The sequence below is a fragment of the Poecilia latipinna genome, unplaced genomic scaffold, assembly GCF_001443285.1.
Source record: "Poecilia latipinna isolate Pla-1442-1.1 unplaced genomic scaffold, P_latipinna-1.0 Scaffold2368, whole genome shotgun sequence".
Lineage (NCBI taxonomy): Eukaryota > Metazoa > Chordata > Actinopteri > Cyprinodontiformes > Poeciliidae > Poecilia > Poecilia latipinna.
In genome coordinates this window covers 64,970-82,382 of record NW_015114984.1, presented here as the reverse complement: position 1 = coordinate 82,382, position 17,413 = coordinate 64,970, and the positions used below count along the sequence as shown (strand labels likewise).

The 17,413-nt window shown below is 38.2% G+C and overlaps 1 protein-coding gene across 1 annotated transcript; it reads right to left on the bottom strand.

The window, feature by feature from the left end:
• Window positions 1–6,839: 6,839 nt before the first annotated feature.
• On the bottom strand, window positions 6,840–16,506 carry LOC106937526 (leucine-rich repeat-containing protein 75B-like). Its single transcript, XM_015019072.1, has 3 exons — window positions 15,867–16,506; window positions 9,192–9,320; window positions 6,840–7,028 (listed from the first exon to the last, which is right to left on the bottom strand). The coding sequence occupies exons 1-3, from the start codon at window positions 16,272–16,274 to the stop codon at window positions 6,888–6,890; spliced, it is 678 nt and encodes a 225-aa protein (XP_014874558.1). The 5' UTR covers window positions 16,275–16,506; the 3' UTR covers window positions 6,840–6,887.
• Between the last annotated feature and the right edge of the window lie 907 nt (window positions 16,507–17,413).

The window sequence follows — 17,413 nt, the reverse complement described above, 5'->3', positions numbered from 1 at the left end:
CATTTAGAGTACCAAAAATCTAAAGAAAAAAAATTGGCTGCCGATACCTAGTAAAACTCCAGTAAAAAGACGTGGCACAGAAAATCCAAGTTACTGTTCACAAAAAGATACCATTACAGCTATCTTCTTCTTGAACCGATCTGTTAATTCATCACCAAGCCATTTTTTCCTCTGTATAACCATCACTCCCTGGATATTTTGTCTTTTTAGATCAATCCCTAAGGTAAAGTGAAATCTCTGTAGGTCATGAGTCTCTGAAATACTCAGATTAGGTTGTCTGGCAACAATATGTTCAGAATCACTTAAATGCTCTTCTGGCGCGCTCCAAGCTCTGGATGCTTTTGTAACTGAACGCAGTATAACGTAGAAGTATAACGTTAGATTTCTGTCAAAACTGAAGGTGCCATTAAGTCAGATAAGCTATTTTCAATGGGATTTCAGCCCAAAGCAGCAACATCATGCTGTCCATTAGCCCAGATTCATGCATCTATGCTGCCAGCGTTTATTTATGCGACATGTAACAGGGAATACCCATCGCATATTTATAAAGAAAAGCGGTACTCAAGTGGTGTTTGAAATGCAAAACATCAGGCTACCCCAATCCAAATTATTCTTTTCTGTGTGAATACAATATAGTGGAAAAAAAAAGAAGCACTGTTTCAAACACTGCAGTTGACTGATAAACAGGCTCTGGGGTTGTCTGTCCACAGTTCCCCACTCCCTGTTAACTGCTTCAAATCTGACAAGAAATCTAATCTAATTCAAATTGCAACTGATTTTAATAGCCACTTATCTGTAAGTGATTATCATAGCAGGGTTCTTTCTTTCATTAGAGTTTTAAGATTGTCTCAATTCAACCTCACCGTCATAGTTTAGTCATCTTTGCCACTGGGTCAGTCATTCTGGCAGATTAACGATGCCGAGAGACGGTAATTGGATTCTGCAAAATTTGTCTGATATGTAAAAAGTCAGTGCAAAGGTGTAATAATCCGCCCACGTAATATTACTGAGGGTGGTCCAACAGCTGCTTTACAGAAAACAGGTGCGATCGGACTGCAGTCAGAATAATCTACCAAACATCTGAGCCCAGAATTATTCATACTCTCAGCGATCTTTATATTATTTTTACTCAGCAGGAAGTTTGTTTATGAAAGGAAAATAGATGGGTAAGAAAACAGCATATCAGAAATGATTTAAACCATTCTCAATAAATTAGTGTAAAAAATTCTTCCTGCAAAAGCTTGTTATGATATTTTGATTATTTATCTAATGAGCTCCAAGTGTTTGAGGCTGGAAGTACTCCTTGTCATCACCCTAATCTTTAAGGTAAAATTAAAAGATTACTTTTAGGTAATCTTGGTTTAGCAGGATTAGAGGTTTAATTGAGAAACTAAAGAATTTACTGACTGTTATGTCTATGTGGCATGAACAAACCTTTGCACTGCAGCCTTTTATTTAGGAAAACCTCAGCTCTTTTGCTCAGTTTAGGTAACTAGCTAATTTTAATTGACAGAATAGAGCAAACCGCCTTTCTTAAAGCAATAGGCTCATCTCTCATCATGAGGATTTACTTTTTGATGTATCGTTCAGTTTGTCTGAAATTAATCTGCAGAATGTTGGACTCTCATAAGGAATCATGAAAGGCAACCGATTATTTTCCTTTAAATAAAATATTCCACAATTAATCAGTGCAGGGTTCTGAGTGGGAAACCGCTTTAATCTTCTGAAACAATGATGTTTTAAATTACGTTCAAATAAACTCAGCAGTTTGTTTTAGGTAAGAGGAAATGCCAGAGTGTCAGAAAGACATTTCTCAAACCTCAGCCTACTTTTTATTGTCCAAATGTCTGCTTTGGATTTGTGGTTCAGTCCCGGTTGAAGTGGGCCAGGTGAGCAAAGTCAGACCCGGTCAACCAGGATTGATCTTCCTGATAAATTGACTGAACTTGGATGAAACTTTTCATATAACGTCCAACTAAAGCACCACCGTCCCATAAATAAAATAGATTCTTAGAGGTTTGAAACTCAATAAAAGTCAAGTTTTTTCCCCCCCATCATCCTAGAAACTTTTGTTACAGTAGATTCAAAGAAAGAGTAGCACAAAATAACAAAAAGAAGGAAACAAAATCTGAGTAAATTAAGCAAAGCAGACAAAAAAAGAAACCCGAAGTACTGAAGCTGACTCTTCATTGATGATCACTGAAACATCGTTGACGCATTGGAGAGACCTACAGCTCTTAAAATGTAGCAGTAAAACTAAAAAAAAAATGCCCTCAGATTTTTAATCAGATATCTCAACCAGATATAACTGTGGTGTATCTGCATGTCAGGGGACGACTTTGAAAAGACATGGCAGTGAGAGGTTTCACACGGGTCTTTCGTGTGATTTACTGGGGTTTGTGTGGGCTTCTGATTGCACAATATTTTATTAACTCCATTTCAGCAGGTGGTTTTGATGTTTTCCTTGGCTTCGGCACCATAACAAATTGGCTTCTTGTGAGCCTTCCTAACTATGAAAGAACATTTCCACAACAACCCTCATTTTCTGGGCGACCACTGACAGATACTGCATTTAATGTCCATCTTGCTTGTAAAACTTGGGCAGTAAAAAGGTTATAAAACCCAAAGCAAGGAAGTAATACAATATGTATCAAGTTTTGTGGCACAAAGGTGACAGAAGATAAATAAGGGCTAAACTGAAAATGACAGACATGAAAATCTCCCCCCCCCAAAACAAACATAAATTCACCTGGGATCAGGCTGATGTTCCATGTTTATTAAAGACAAAATCACTTCATTTTTATCATTTATACACATTAGAGGCTGACATGCTATTAGGGTGCAAGGAATAGCATTGTAAGAAGAAGAAGAGCTAAATATGTGATGTTTCTGGTGTTAAACGGTAGGTAAAAGCAACTTCTGCAGTTAATTAACCCTTCAGTATTACCACCAGAAATAGGATGAATTATCTATACTTGGCTATTGTAAAGTTATGCTATTTCAGTAGATGATGCAGGAGAATACTGAGATGTTTTAGTTACTGGTTTCTGCCTTGCTTACAGTCACAATCAACATCATGAAAACCAAAACGGCTGCTGGATAGCCGTCACGTTGTGAGCTGTAGGAGGAAGAGTACTTTAGCCTGAGCAATGACAGATATAGATCAGTTATCACGGCATACTATCAGTTCTAACCCACAGTTAATGACACCTGGTCTAAATAGACACAACTCCTTTTACTCCAAAGATTGCAAAGATCAAGATACAGATTTGACGGTGAGTGACCTCAGATACGGCAGGGTAGTTTGAGATTTTCGTCACTACTAATACAGACTGTACAAAGCCTGTAGAAAGAGAGGAGCTACTTTAACTCATCAAAACGTCTCATAATCTCTAATCATGGCGGTAAAATTAGTTACTTGAGTTGCTATGAAAAGAAAACATGAAATCACATCTACAGCTGGAGTCCAGTACCTTGAAAATGTGCTGTAGATGCAATTTTTATCTAATAACAAATCTGATCTTCATTAATCTGAAATTCAATACTGGTCCCAAAAAAAAACAATAGAAACCTCCCTCTGTGGATGTGGGAAACCTGGCTTGTGCTGCAGAGGAAGACAACAGAAACATCGCCTTAAGCGCGACAAATGCGCGCTGCGCTTACAGCATCGGAGAAGCAAAGCAGGCCTCAGTAATAAACCTCGAGTTATGATTTATGAGTTATCTCTGGGACATTTGCGGCCATTTGCTTGTATGTCACGAGAAACAATCCAATTTGAGACAAGAAACAGAGAGCAGGCTCTGTACTTATTAGATTGACTTCTCAATTTCACCGTCAGGAGAAAATAAGATTTAAGCATAAGCTTATTCCCCATTCAAAATATGAAAAAAAAAAAAACCCAAGATCAATTCAAAGTGATGTTGGAGGAACGATGGGAAATACGTGACTTCTGATCTGCTACCTTGCAGTGATTTCCTCCCCCCTCCTCGCTTTTTCTTCTCTTCATCTGACAGTGCCTTTCCTCAGAGCATTTCCCCAGAGCCTCGGCTCAACCTGCAGAGCCGCTATGTACGGCAACTGTTGAACAAAATGGGCTCTCATAAAAATAAGCCGGAAAATCGACGCAAGGAGGGGGGGATTTCTTTTAAGCAGGTGAAATTGAGGGCCAGAAACATAAAAAGAGAGCGGAGAAAGGCTAAGAAAGGATTAGGAAGGTGAAACGGAGAATTCAAGAGCAAAGCGTGCCGCCTCCCTCACTGTGCTACCGGGTTTAATTTCATGCAAAGACACACTTGAGTTTTCTGCGTGTCTCTTTCGTATTTGCAGATATGAATCCTACAGCGAAGCTGCTGTTTGGATGTTTGCAGCACTTGCTAATGAGCATACTGGGAGGCCTTGCCTTGTTGTTTTGTTGAGTGTTTGAAACATTGCAACGGAGAGGCTGGGGCGGGAAGTTAACTCGAGCTGTCAAAAATAAAAATCTTTCAATCTGGGTTAATTGCTCAGGGAGAACGCCTCATCATTATCACTGGAGATGTTATTCCCCCCCCCCCCTCTTCTTTCTTGATATACATGCCGCTTCATTCAAGCTGGAATTCTCGCATTAGTTAGCACAAAATATAAACATGGTATTGTTTAGGCCATTCCAGTGGCGCCCTACTTCCCACAGAGTTTCTGTTTGACCTGAAAACATTTACCGCTTTCTCATCAGCGTCCAACATGCCAAAAAAGTAGAAAAGATTGAATGTTGTGATCTTCCAGTAGGCCAGTCTGTTTTGTTTTTGTTATTTTGCAAATAATGCTGGAAAATACTTCATTTTGTATTTTAGTTTTTTGGATAAGCGAGTTTCCAGGGATATTTGTTGCATCCAGTGGGAGGTATTTTAACGTTTTTTACAAACTCAAGACAATAACACTACCTCTTTTTCTTTTTTTCTTTTTTTTAACTCTGCTATCTTTTTAAGGTATTGCCATTGTCTTATCCTCATACCTTTGACAAACGACCACTTTCAGTCTTCATTCCTGAGATTTTACATTGCACCAATAACTAGCAAACACTGGATATTCTTGCACACAGTGCAGTGAATTTTTACCTGCAGTTCACAACATCAGGTGAATCTCAATTGGGAAAAATCAAGGCTTTAAGCCCTTATTGAAATCCCTGATTCAATTCTGAATAAGCAACATTTTGCTCAAAAGAGCCAATGCCAAAAACATTGCATGTTGTCACATCGCTTGAAGCTAATTCTGTCATATTTTAAACTTTGTCCTTTAAAGTCAATTAATTGGAATATTCTAAGCATAAAAACAATATTTCCTAATTCTATTTTATTTAGTTATCATGCTTGATTATTTCCTTGGTTACTAGTGTTGACAAAGTCACAATAATCTGTAGTTTGTAGATGGGTACGGACGTATTTTATCACTTATGAATAAGCACAGAAAGTAAAAAAAAGTGGGTAAACTGAAAACACACAAATAGTTTTCCAGTTTCCTGCTTGATATTTCATTTTATCTGATAGGTGTTGTTCCTCAACAATTAAAAAAAAAAGTGCCTTGTGCAATTATCTACATTAGTTTATTGGGATTTTGCTTCAAGGATCAGATGATAAAAATTGAAATTACAAAGTTGAAAGAAATGAAAGTTCTGAAATGTGTGCTTTCTTTGTCTCTACCAGCTTTGCAAACCTATATAGACTAATATTTTTGACTATACATGCTTGTAAAAATATCTAAAAAAAAAACAAAACAAAAAAAGAATCTGTGGACAGCCTTGTTCAATTCATGTCAGAAATTCTCCACCTGGATTCAGGTCTGGACTTTGACTGGGACACCAAGAAAAAAGGAACATGGTTTTCTTCAATTTATTTAATTCTTTAATTTGTCATCTGAGTTCTGCAAATCAAAGAATGAATAATTTATCTTAATTGTTTGTTTTGACTGAAATGGGGGCAAGGACCACATTACAGACTGAAAAGCTCATTCAGGAAAGAGATTTTTGCTCTTTCCCATCAACAGTCCTTCCTCTGGAGGGATGGCCTGATTTATTTCATTTTTAATTAACAAATGAAGGGCGTGGCTGGATTCGTGTCTGTTTAAACCTTTGAAGTGGATTGCTCGGTTATGTCAGCAGAGAGGTGCCATCGCTGAATTAAAAACCACGCTTATGTAACCCTGACAGACTAACATAAGCATCAGCAGGGTGAAAATGTGTGAGAAGAAATACGCCTCAGTATAAGCTCTAAAGCTGCCATTACAAGGCTTCATTTTACGAATACAATCTATACATCCATACATAATTTTATCCAAATGTCATTGGGGATCTACACCCCAAAATATTTTACTTCCCCATCAGCTTTGACTATTTCTCAGCTAATTCTCACAAAAAAAAAAAGTTTCTTGTAGAATATAACGTGGGACAGAGATGAAGCTGATTTTTTTTAACTGCAACTTAAAGTTAATGATTGTGCAAGGACTTTAGTTGCATCAGTTTATGTAGTGTTTTACAGTACTTCTGCCAATGCAAAATAAAAATGTATCAGTTTTCTAATGTTGAAAAACTAATAGTGCTTGAGGGAAGGCAAGAGTCAGAAAGCAGGGCTAATGTTTAATTAAGACAAAAAAATTGGCTTGATGTTTAATTAAGACAAAGCTAATCCATCCGTTTTGAACCTTGGAGGGATTATTTTCAAGGGAGGGACTTTTGTGTTTGATGAAGTTTTAGCCATCAGAAGTGGCTGGAAATTGCGATCGCTGCTCGATCACCTTGAAGCGAGATCAAGCGGAGAGACTTTTCCAAAATGGCAGCGGACTGGGAATCACTTCGCTGTGGTCACTCAGTCAGCGAGTGCATCGTCTTATAAACGACAGCAGAGTGTCACTTTCACTCACTCGCTCGCTCGCACAAACACCCACCATGCCTGGGACTTCCTTCTGGGCACGCTCTGTTTAGTCCACTTGGAGTGAGGGGTCAAGTGGTAAATCAGCTGGCGGCAGATCTTGTTGGTGGATTTGAGTGACTCAGTCTCCTGCAAAAGCACAGAAATGCAACTGAATCATACTCCTCAGAAACAAAATACCTTTGAAACCACACACACAATGCAAAAAGACAGACTGTTTTCTCAAACTTTATCAAAAAAACTAAATCGGTCTGAATTTTTCATGTTTTGTCAGTAAGGATCCTGTGGCTAAATGCCAGAAAAATCGCAATAACGATAAACAATGTTGTTTTTAAACCATTTTTAAGTAACACAATGCTAATGGCAAAAATAATAATGCAAGAGCTCATTCTGAAAGATCAGTAAACTTTAAATTCTAATGAATATTTAACACTAAAACTGGAAGATATTTTAAATATCTAAAATAAATCAAAACAAAAAATAAAGTTAAATTAATTTTAAAGTCTTTGTAAACAAAATTGTCCTTCAAAAACAGGGCTAGTTGAGACCAAACCACCAAACTGAAGACTTTTATCATCCAATTTTTGGTAGAACAGTAAATCATGCCAATGGAAATTATTGAGTTTGTCTTAATTTATCATGTGATTAATTGATTTATTGATTATTGTGACAGGCCTGTATCTGATGGACAAGCCTCTGCCCCCATAAAATATATATTATGAAAACCATGACAAATTCAGATGTTTGATATTTTAAGCCTTCCAATAAACTCAATTGAAAAAGAAAAAAAAAACTCCTTTAAACATTTCATCCAGCAGACATTTCATCACAGACTTCAAGTGTAAGAGGTTGAGCTGAACAGGGTGAATCTAATTAATGCTACAAATCACTGATGACAGAAAGACAATGTCGTAAAAGGGGAAAAACATTGTTTAATTCACCCTGAGGAAACTAACCACTCCTGCTGCTGCTTCTTCCTGCAGCTGACAAACTGAACAGGCTTCAACCTTTTCAACCACTTGAATGACCAAGCATGAAGTCACTGGGAGTTTTTTTTTTTTTCAAAGGATCCAACGTCTGGATGGATCCACACAGCCAATCGTGTGAAATAATCTGGTGGGTGAATTCAACCGAAGCGTACGCTGAATTAGTCTGACAACACACTCGGAAAAATGAGGTTTGTCTCGACTCGCAGGATGTGTTTGGATATTAAATCTATATGACTCCTGGGTTGTTAGAAAATGTTAGTGACAGAAGCAGCTGCAGGGCCCTGAATCCAGCCTCTCTACACCCTCGTCACGTTTGACACAGTATCTCGCTACGGGTCGGTGGCCAGTCAGGAGCTCACCGCTGCCAGTCTTTCACTTTCCTTCCCTGACTCCCGGGCTTCTGCTTCCGAAGCAAACAGGAATAAAAATGGAGTTTCCTACAGACTTTATCATTGGACTTTTGTGATCTTGTCTCAATCTTTTCCTTACAGGAATGACACCTCACCACAAAGAAAGATAATAGCTTCACTGGATTTTTGTTTTTTTTTTTGTCTTTTTTGCAGCCAATCTGAGCAGCTGTGCCTCTGTTCACATGCCCAAGATCGAAATGTATCTTGAATTTTAACGCGTCTGATTTGTATGCCGCGCCGCAAGTGAATGAGCTCGGCTGCCGGTCTGGACGAAACACAATTTATTTCTTAAAGAATCAGTAGTTCCATTTTAGTTTCCGACACGTTGAGATGAGGATGGTTGCAGAAATACAATTGCAGGAAAATCTTGAAGAATGTGATGGCCAGCTTTCAGAGGCAGCATTCAGGAATTAGGGGAGTTTTCTTGTTTTGTCTCTCCACCAGCCACTTGTCAAAGTCCTCAGTGTCCTCACTGTTGGTGCCAATTCTCCTCTGACCCAGTAGCTCGGTGGCCAAGAAGCTTTTGACTTCGGCACAGCAGCTGCCAATTTTTCACAGCGCAAAGAAAGACCAGAGCACTAAACAGGGTCACAACCAGATATAATGCTCTCTCTGTCCCCTTTATCCATCCTTAGCTGTCACTTTATTTTTTAAAGTGAGTACAACTTGATTCATGCATTTGGGAAAAGCAAAAAAAAAAAAAAAAAAAAAAAAATGCAGTTTTCCTTTGATTGGGTTGTAGTGGATTATTGTGCTCCAGTAGTTCTCTAGTTAACCAGACGTAGATGAACAATAAAATTAAACTACTGATTTTAAAACCTGCATAAGAAAACTGATTTTACAATAAGTGATCATCAATGCAACACTTCAAACAATCTGACACAAGTTCGTACCCGTTTTGGGCATTGCAGGTCCCGGGCGAGACTGAGCAGCAGCTCGTGAGAAATGGGGTCCACCAGGTTGAGAAAAGCTGCGTTCTTATACAAAATGTCGTTCAGCGACGATCCCTGCAGTCCCAAATCCTGAGGGGGACAAAAAAAAGACAGAAATTAAACTCTCACTTAGCTCGGACCTCCATCTGATTAAACCACATGTGAATGCTACAAATGTCACCAGCCGGTTTGAGCGCTTTTTAGATAAAGACAGATCGAAAAAGAGATTTCCGAGCTTTTCTTTTACTTTCTCCTTTCATCTCGGCTTGTTTTCATCATGCGAGGAGATGGGGATTCCCTATCGGAGCGCCGCAAAGCTCCATCGCACACAGTGCCAATGTATATATGAAGATAATTTCAAAGGCTGAGAGCCGTTTGGGAGCTGCGTTTAAGTGAGAACAGATGCGACATTGTTATACCTTAATCAGATAATACAGCTTTACTCTCTGGTGAAGAAAATTAAAAGCTTTTCAAGTGTTTTTCTACCATCAAGGATTGAAGAAGTTAAAGATTTAATAAAACCAGAAACCCAGAGGTTTATGTATGTTTTCCTCAGGCTATATCTGTTTACCCCAATAATGTAAATACAGCATGTATGTAGCATGAGTTTAAGACTCATGATGCTTTAAGACAGGTTGAAGCTTGTTTACACAGAACAAGCAAGAGAGAAAACATGAAACAACACAATTAGCTGAAAGGTTTGTGGGAATAAAAGTTTAGAGGAAATTGTTTCTTTTCAGGCGTAAAGCTTAATTATTACTTTCTTAATCCATGCAAACCTAAAAAGGGCTTTTCCTCCCTTTCATCATGGACATAACTGGTTTTACCAAACATAAAGAGAGGAGCCACGTTTCCACCAGTCCATCACGCGCTCGTTTATGGCGAAACCGAAGGCTGCGGCGCTGCCGAATAAATGTTGTCAGCGGTTCTTTGAACTGGAACGCTTTTGAAACGGCAGGCTGGAGGCTAAACATCTTCTATATGTGCTGACTGCCATAACGCTTTGGGGGAAACAAAGACAAAAACCCCCATCAGCAGTTTCTCCTCCTCCAGCTCCTCGGTTGATTTATTACAGCCGAGATCGGCGGGATTCCCTGATGCTGGAATATCCTCCACACACCACATGTGTGAAGAAACTGAGGCACTGAGGATTTTTAAACAGCGCCTTTTGATTATGTAAGTGCCTCATCTGATCTGCGCCGCTGCTGCATCACATTCTGGCGCGCAGATGAAAAGACACACGCTTTTAAATACACAGAGAGATCTGATTGCATTCACTGACTTCTCATTGTGAAAGCATGAAATGTTCTGCTCTTTGTCCCCGACAGGAAGCCTCTGTACTCTCCTCGTTAAAGCTGCACATCTCCAGGTTTCAATAAGGAGAGCATCTCTAAACCGGAGAACATCGTCCCACACATGCGGTTCATTAGAATCCAGAAACGTATAAAGCCTAATGTAATAAATCCCATCCCACAGGTTTCTGCTTCCATGAAAGAAATATGCAGCAGCAGTCAGGAGACAGAGGTTTGTTTAACTCCATTTTTTATAGATTTATGGTCCTCTGGTTCAACTACCTGATTAATTGTTCATGACCGGATGACTTGCTGTTGCAATCCGCTTGTTAATGACATCAGGGCTAAATGCATGAAATCCAAAACATGTGCGGCGTCAAAAGACACAACAGCTAAACTTTTCAAGAGGTTGTGAGAAAAGTCAGACATAATCTGGACAAAAACGAGGCTGCAAACAACTTTTAGGGCTGTTTTTGTCTGGTTGAAAAAAACAAAAACAGAACGGGAAACTTACAAAATCTGTTTTCCCCATTTAAAGGTCACAGTCTATATGTTCAAACTCACCGAAGGAATTCATATCTGATCATTTATTCATGCATCCAAACTACGATCTAAACCAGCGTCAAATCCTGTTAAAACAAAATCCTGTCTGTCAATGCTTCAGTGGATTGCCACACATAAATTTGCCAATATAATGGCTACAAATATAATGTTGGAGTGTTTGGAGGGCCTCAGATGACGGTCGATCAGCTTTGGTGATGTTTCCTGATTATGTTTAGGTGACAAAAAATAACTTAGAAAAGTATTTGCTTCAACTTTAGACTATGTCACAGTGTAAAATGACGTCAGACAATGACAAAGTATAAACACAAAAACTACTTTTAAACAACACTACTTACTTTAAGCAAATGAGTTTGAATTAACAGCTCCTGCAAGAAATATTCTGGAAACAGAAACTGTCTTGTTTAATCTAGAACAGCACAATGTGAATATTTCGAATGAAGTGAAGTCGCGTTGATAAATGAGCTTATCAAGGCTATTTATGTCACAAAATAAAACAAACGTTCTCTAGTTTGCTGTTAAATCACCTGTAAATAATGCAATGATTGAAAATATATGACAAAAACGTAAAAAAATTAAGTTTGTATGTAAAGCTGAACAATATATGGAATAACAATCACCATTCCAGCATCAATATGTGTAAAATTAGGCATGAGGTGAGTTTTGCTTTCAAGAATGACCAACGTTTATAAAGTTGCAAGTTGCCACTCCTCCAGTTTAAAATCTTTTACTAAAGATACAGCAGAAAGTGTTTATGCAACAGTGGCATTTCCCAGCTGTGTCAGTGATGAAGAGCTGTTCTTCCCACAACTGTTGCTGTGGACTGCAGGTCAGCAGGCTGATAGGAAGAAGACGCCGACTCTTTTCCCTCTGACAAGACGGAAACATTTAGCAAAATGCCGATACATGTGAAAATCACATGTATTGGAAAATAGATCTGCACAATAATTGGAATCGAGGTTTCCCACAGAAAACTTGCTGAGCCCGGTGGTCGGGCATCAGGGCAGTCATTCATTCAGCGGCCCGTCGTGTTTTTGAGTTAAAAAATGTTTAAAGTTGACAGGAACTTTGAAAATATCACTTGATGATTATGTGTTATTGAAAGATTGGGAAATTAATACCTGAACACCAACTATAAAGTCTTAAAAATGAAAGCATTTTAAAAAGACTTAAATAAATAAGCAATGCTCAGCCTGGTGGGAGCACAAGTTAAGCCTGGAGGCCCACCAGGCTTATAATACACTGGGGGGAACCCTGGACAATGCAGTGTCGCAATCTCAAATGACTGCTTAGCTGGAATATTTGACGATATTCAATCTCTGCTTGTCTGTGACATATTAAGTAATCTGGATGGATCACAATATTCAAGGTTAATGCAATATTATCCATTGATGCTTTTTTATTTTGTATTGGCTTTCCTGTACAACAGGAAGCAACTTGATAAGTGATAATATTAAAGAATTGCATCAACTGGTTTGAAAACAATTTGATGTAAGGCTTATTAAAACAAAAAAAAATGTGACCGCTTCGCTTCATTTGAACTGTAGCTTTTTCGGAGCTTACTTTGCTCTGATGCTTTATTCCAATAAACACGTGTCGATGTTTTGTTTACTAATTAATGTCTAGAATAATCCCAAACTAATTAACTTAATGGTCCAGAAGTCATATGCTTGATGAAGATTTAACACTGTTAATGGTTCCTGTTTGCAATGACTTCCTGTGTGTGAAAGAATGAAAAAGGCTCCATCTGTCATCTCAAGGTGATTATCTCCACATTCATCCATTCCTGGGTGGAAAAGCTGCCTTACTGCTGGAGAGTTGCAACAGGAGATCTACTGGCACTTTTTCACCCCCCCATCTTGAAGTGTTATTAGTCAGACACTTGGCTTCAGCCCAAACAATGTAGCAGCTCTCTGGCTTCACCTCGCCTGGCGATGGAGGGAGCAGCCGTGCTTCGTGAGCATCTTAAATGTGGTGATATGGAGACGTATGAAACAGAAGGCAGAGCCGGTATCCCATCTGAGATTTAACAGATTGCAGAGCTGCTTTAAGATCTATCTATCTATCTATCTATCTATCTATCTATCTATCTATCTATCTATCTATCTATCTATCTATCTATCTATCTATCTATCTATCAGCATGATTTTTTGTACAAAATCTGTGCAACACTTATAGGTTGACATTTTTTAAATTTCCTGTTGTATGTGCTCTCTGCATATTTAAGTCAGAGTATATGTGGAGCTCTTTTGACAGCATCCATCTCAATCAATATTTAGTTTTCTCAAACAAACAACAAAAAAGACCAAGTGACCTATTAATAATTCATAAAAGTTAAAACTGAGATTAAAAATGCAGCCAGTGTATCAGAATTATAACTTTCAAGCGTCTTTTCCTACCTATAGTTAATTTGCTTTGTTCCAAATCAGCTGATAAGTTTGATTTTTGAGGTGTTTTTTAATTATTATTATTATTATTATTATTATTAGCTCCAAGCAAACCGGAACCAATCACAGGAAGCCAGGTGAGACCGTTCAGTCTGGTTGTTCTGCCAAGGGCACATCCGACCAATAAACAAATCTAAAATACAGGTAGCAGATGTTCTAAGCTGGTAGAAAACAAGGTGAATTTATTCATTTTATTAGTTTGCTTCTGGGTACTATTATCAGGAAGCACACAGAATGATTTTGAGATCTCTTCAAAGCTGCAAAGGGCTTTATGTTTAATGAAAAATTGTTTATTAGTCCATTTACTCTCACAAAGCAAACCTGGCTCTGAGGAGGAGTTTGGGTCAGGCGAGCAGCAGACAGTAGCTGTGTCCGAGTGAAGGAAGGAAAGAAACCGGAGTTCGTTTTAAACCGCCTAAACACCTCAGGTGTGAAAACACAATCAGAGAGCAAATTAAATTGCTTCAATGAGTTTTTTTGACATCAGCAGAAGTTTGAGTCCTATTTCTCAGAAAGAGAAAGGTAAGTTGCTGAGACAAATACGAGAACTTTAAATCCAGACATCAAGTACTGTCCTGGCAAATTATATTGCTATTACCCGTTAGCGTCCCATTGATGGGACATTACAATCTAATGAGTTTTTAATTTTGTTACACCATTTCTATGTCAATATACATATAATACATCACCTGAGATTACAATAATGTATGAAAAGTAATGTTCAACTCACTGTTCAACGCCTCATATCATTGACATAACAAAGGCATCTTGAACAAAACCTGTCTTTTTACATTCACAGGGTCCAATTAATTTACTTCAATAAAATAGTTGGTTCACAACAAGTCTTATGTCCATAATCCAACATAATTTGCTGTTGAAAGCCTTTAAAATGTCATAGATGGGTCTATTTCTCACAAAGTTTTCCTCATACTTCCATTAGCATGCAATTTTTTAAAGTGTCGGGTAAAAATGAAAAGACATTTAAGGACGACGGGTTCCCAAACTCCAGTAATTGGGCAGAGTCCTGCATTTTTTATGTTTTCCTGCATCAACACACCTGAATCAAATCACAAAGTAGTTCGCAGGACTCTGTTATATGCTCAGGAAACCGTTCAGCCCATATAATCAGGTGTGTTGTTTTAGGAACGCATGGAAAACTTGCAAGCACTCCAGCAATGGAGCGAAAGACCCCAAGCGTCAGTAAAAACAACCATGATGCTGCGGTTCCTCATTGTAGGGGTTGCAAATATGGACAGAAACCAGTCAGACATAAAAATCGAAGCCAGTCGGTTAAAATTACGATGATAATTGATCGCCACAATTTGTTTAATCTTTGCTGGAGGGGGGCCACTGGAATCAAACTGGGACTCAGACATGACCTTTACCCTCTGCAACTCAAATGGTGAGGAATCGACTGCAAAATCTGTCAAATGCCGCTTCGTGTTAACTAATGCCAGCTGATTAGTTTGAGTCTTGTCATCAACTCAAACACAAAACAGAATTGGTAGGATCTTTTTCTTAAAAGCACTTTTTGATGTATTTTTTTAAATCCCACATTTCAAATCCAAACAGCTCTGTGCTTGTGTCAGCGAACATTTGTTAGAAGAAAAGGGATTCTTTCTATAGAACCATTAAAAACAACTACAGTGCTATGCAACAGGGTCCCATAAAAATCTTGAATAAATCCATGTTAAAAGCACAGTTGAGCTCTAACTGCTCCACTTTGATGCGTCATTCTTCCTGGATCCTTATTCACACCTCTAAAGGATGCAATATTAAACACAATGAACAGGTAAGGAATCTTTTGCATTAAAAGTTGACAATTATTTCCAAAATTCACTGAATTTATGTCAGTATCCAGACAACATAAGTGTTCAAAAGTTTAGCAGAAGAAAAAGAAATAGGTTTAATTTTATAGTAAACGAGGACATCAATGTTTAAAGAAGCTACAAACAGTAAATGATTAAAATTGATTCACCTTTCAGAAATTATCAACAAAGACACAGATTCAACTAAATACAACTAATCATTTGGAGTTTGTGTGTCTTCTGAATGAAATTATTTGTATTTGTTATTTATCTTGTAGCAAATATTTTAAATATGGTTTGTAGAGTGTATACTGTCCTAGATTGTAACAGGAAATTGTTACAATCTTTTTCCCTATATATATATATATATATATATATATATATATAAAAAAAAAAGAAAAAAAAAAATATCAAAAACGTTTGTGTTTTGACAAAACTTCCTTTCCTTTTCTTTTTTTTCTTTTTCTTTTTTTTGTTGAAATAAATAACATTTAAAGGAAGCTAAAAAAAATCATAATAAGTTCCTACCTTCCTCAGTAGTTTGAGCACTTCACCTGCTTGCTCCATCTTGTGCTCCCGGAGCATCCTCTGGATCTCCCGGACCCAGGCCACCCGTCTGACATACGGGCTCTGGTTGGTTTTCCGCAGCATCCCCGGCAGCTTGTCGGACTTGAGCATCAGGGATGTAAACAAGAAGTCTCCGCCGCTCCTGCCGCCACTTCTCTCCTCCTCTTTGGGCTGATCATTCCGCTGGTGTCTCCTTCTGGTCAATTTGCTCTCAAAATCCAGACTTCTTTGTCGGGTTAACTTGGAGCCCATCACTCCAGGGAGGATGTGTCGGCGGCGGTGGAACTGAACGGGAGCGGGAGCAGGGCTTGTGCAACACGCAGCCAAAACATCACACCTTAGCTGCTCCGTACGGGACTGGACGCGCATCAGACGTGTACTTGAAAGTTGCAAAGCTGCTTAGAAACGCGCTGCAAAAGCACGTAACGGTGCGCTGTCCGTGTCGCCGACGTCCCCTGCATGCATCCCTCTCCATGCACTGCCTGAGCACTCTGGCATCCTTTGCCTCCACTCGGAGCTTGAGCTCTTCTCAGCCAATCAGACGGAGAGCTGCTGCTCAGCTTGGGAGCGAGAGTCATGCAGCAGACTGTTGAATGTTGTCAGATTCGTTTTCCCACCTTTCCCCCGCATCATAAGCACGGCAGACAGGTTAGAGACAAACACACACTGATTGAATACTCAACAGAAGCCAAAAAAAAAAAAAAAAACAAAACAAGCAGAAAACACTTTAATTGCTTTAAATCCCTCATAAAAATAACTTTATCAAGAAGAAACATCATTTCTGAATTCTGGTCACTTAGTTTCTTTTTCTGGATGCTAGGATAAAAGTGCAGCTATTTTTTATTTTTATTTATGTGTAAAATTTATTTTTGTCTTCAAATGCAACCAATAAAACTTTTACTTTCAAATGTGGAGATGAGAAGGCAAGAACCTATTCCAGTACAAAATTTTTCAGTGATTCTTGAGAAGAAGGACAAAATGGGTTTAAATTTTCCCCTACAAAAATTATTCCTCAATCTTATGTATTCAAATATGACAAATAATGTTTTGGAAATGTAAAGATGCTAAGGGGCAGGCTACTAGCTGCAGCATTTTTTTTTTTTTTTTGAAAATTACATTTTTAATGGACCCGACCCAGAACTTCCAACACTATCTGACAAAAATAAATACAAAATTATTTTTAATGACTCTATTAGTGACATTTTTACTTAGTTTTACACAAATGCTTCTCAAGAAACAAAAAAAATATTATTTAAAACAAAAAAACAACAAAAAGTCCATCTGACGGAGTTGACGCAGAACTGAAGGTGACAAACTAGTGAGTTAAAAGAAATACTTGAAATGTGAGAAGTAATGCCATTTAAAATACATTAAAATGAATTAACTGCACATTTAAGTGAGATTTGTCAACACAATCACTGAAAGAGTCACATCGTTAAAAACTCTGACGGAGTTGACAAAATGCCAATTTATACGATGTTATTCTGAAGGAGGCCATATTGTAGCTC

Bases quoted from the DNA above. Each gene is read 5' to 3' on its own strand.
- LOC106937526 (XM_015019072.1), bottom strand. From the start codon at position 16,274: ATGCGCGTCCAGTCCCGTACGGAGCAGCTAAGGTGTGATGTTTTGGCT. The intron at 9,321-15,866 runs GTAGGAACTTAT...TGTCCCCCTCAG, and splicing joins TGCTCAAACTACTGAGGAAG to GATTTGGGACTGCAGGGATC. The intron at 7,029-9,191 runs GTACGAACTTGT...GTGCTTTTGCAG, and splicing joins ACCTGCAATGCCCAAAACGG to GAGACTGAGTCACTCAAATC.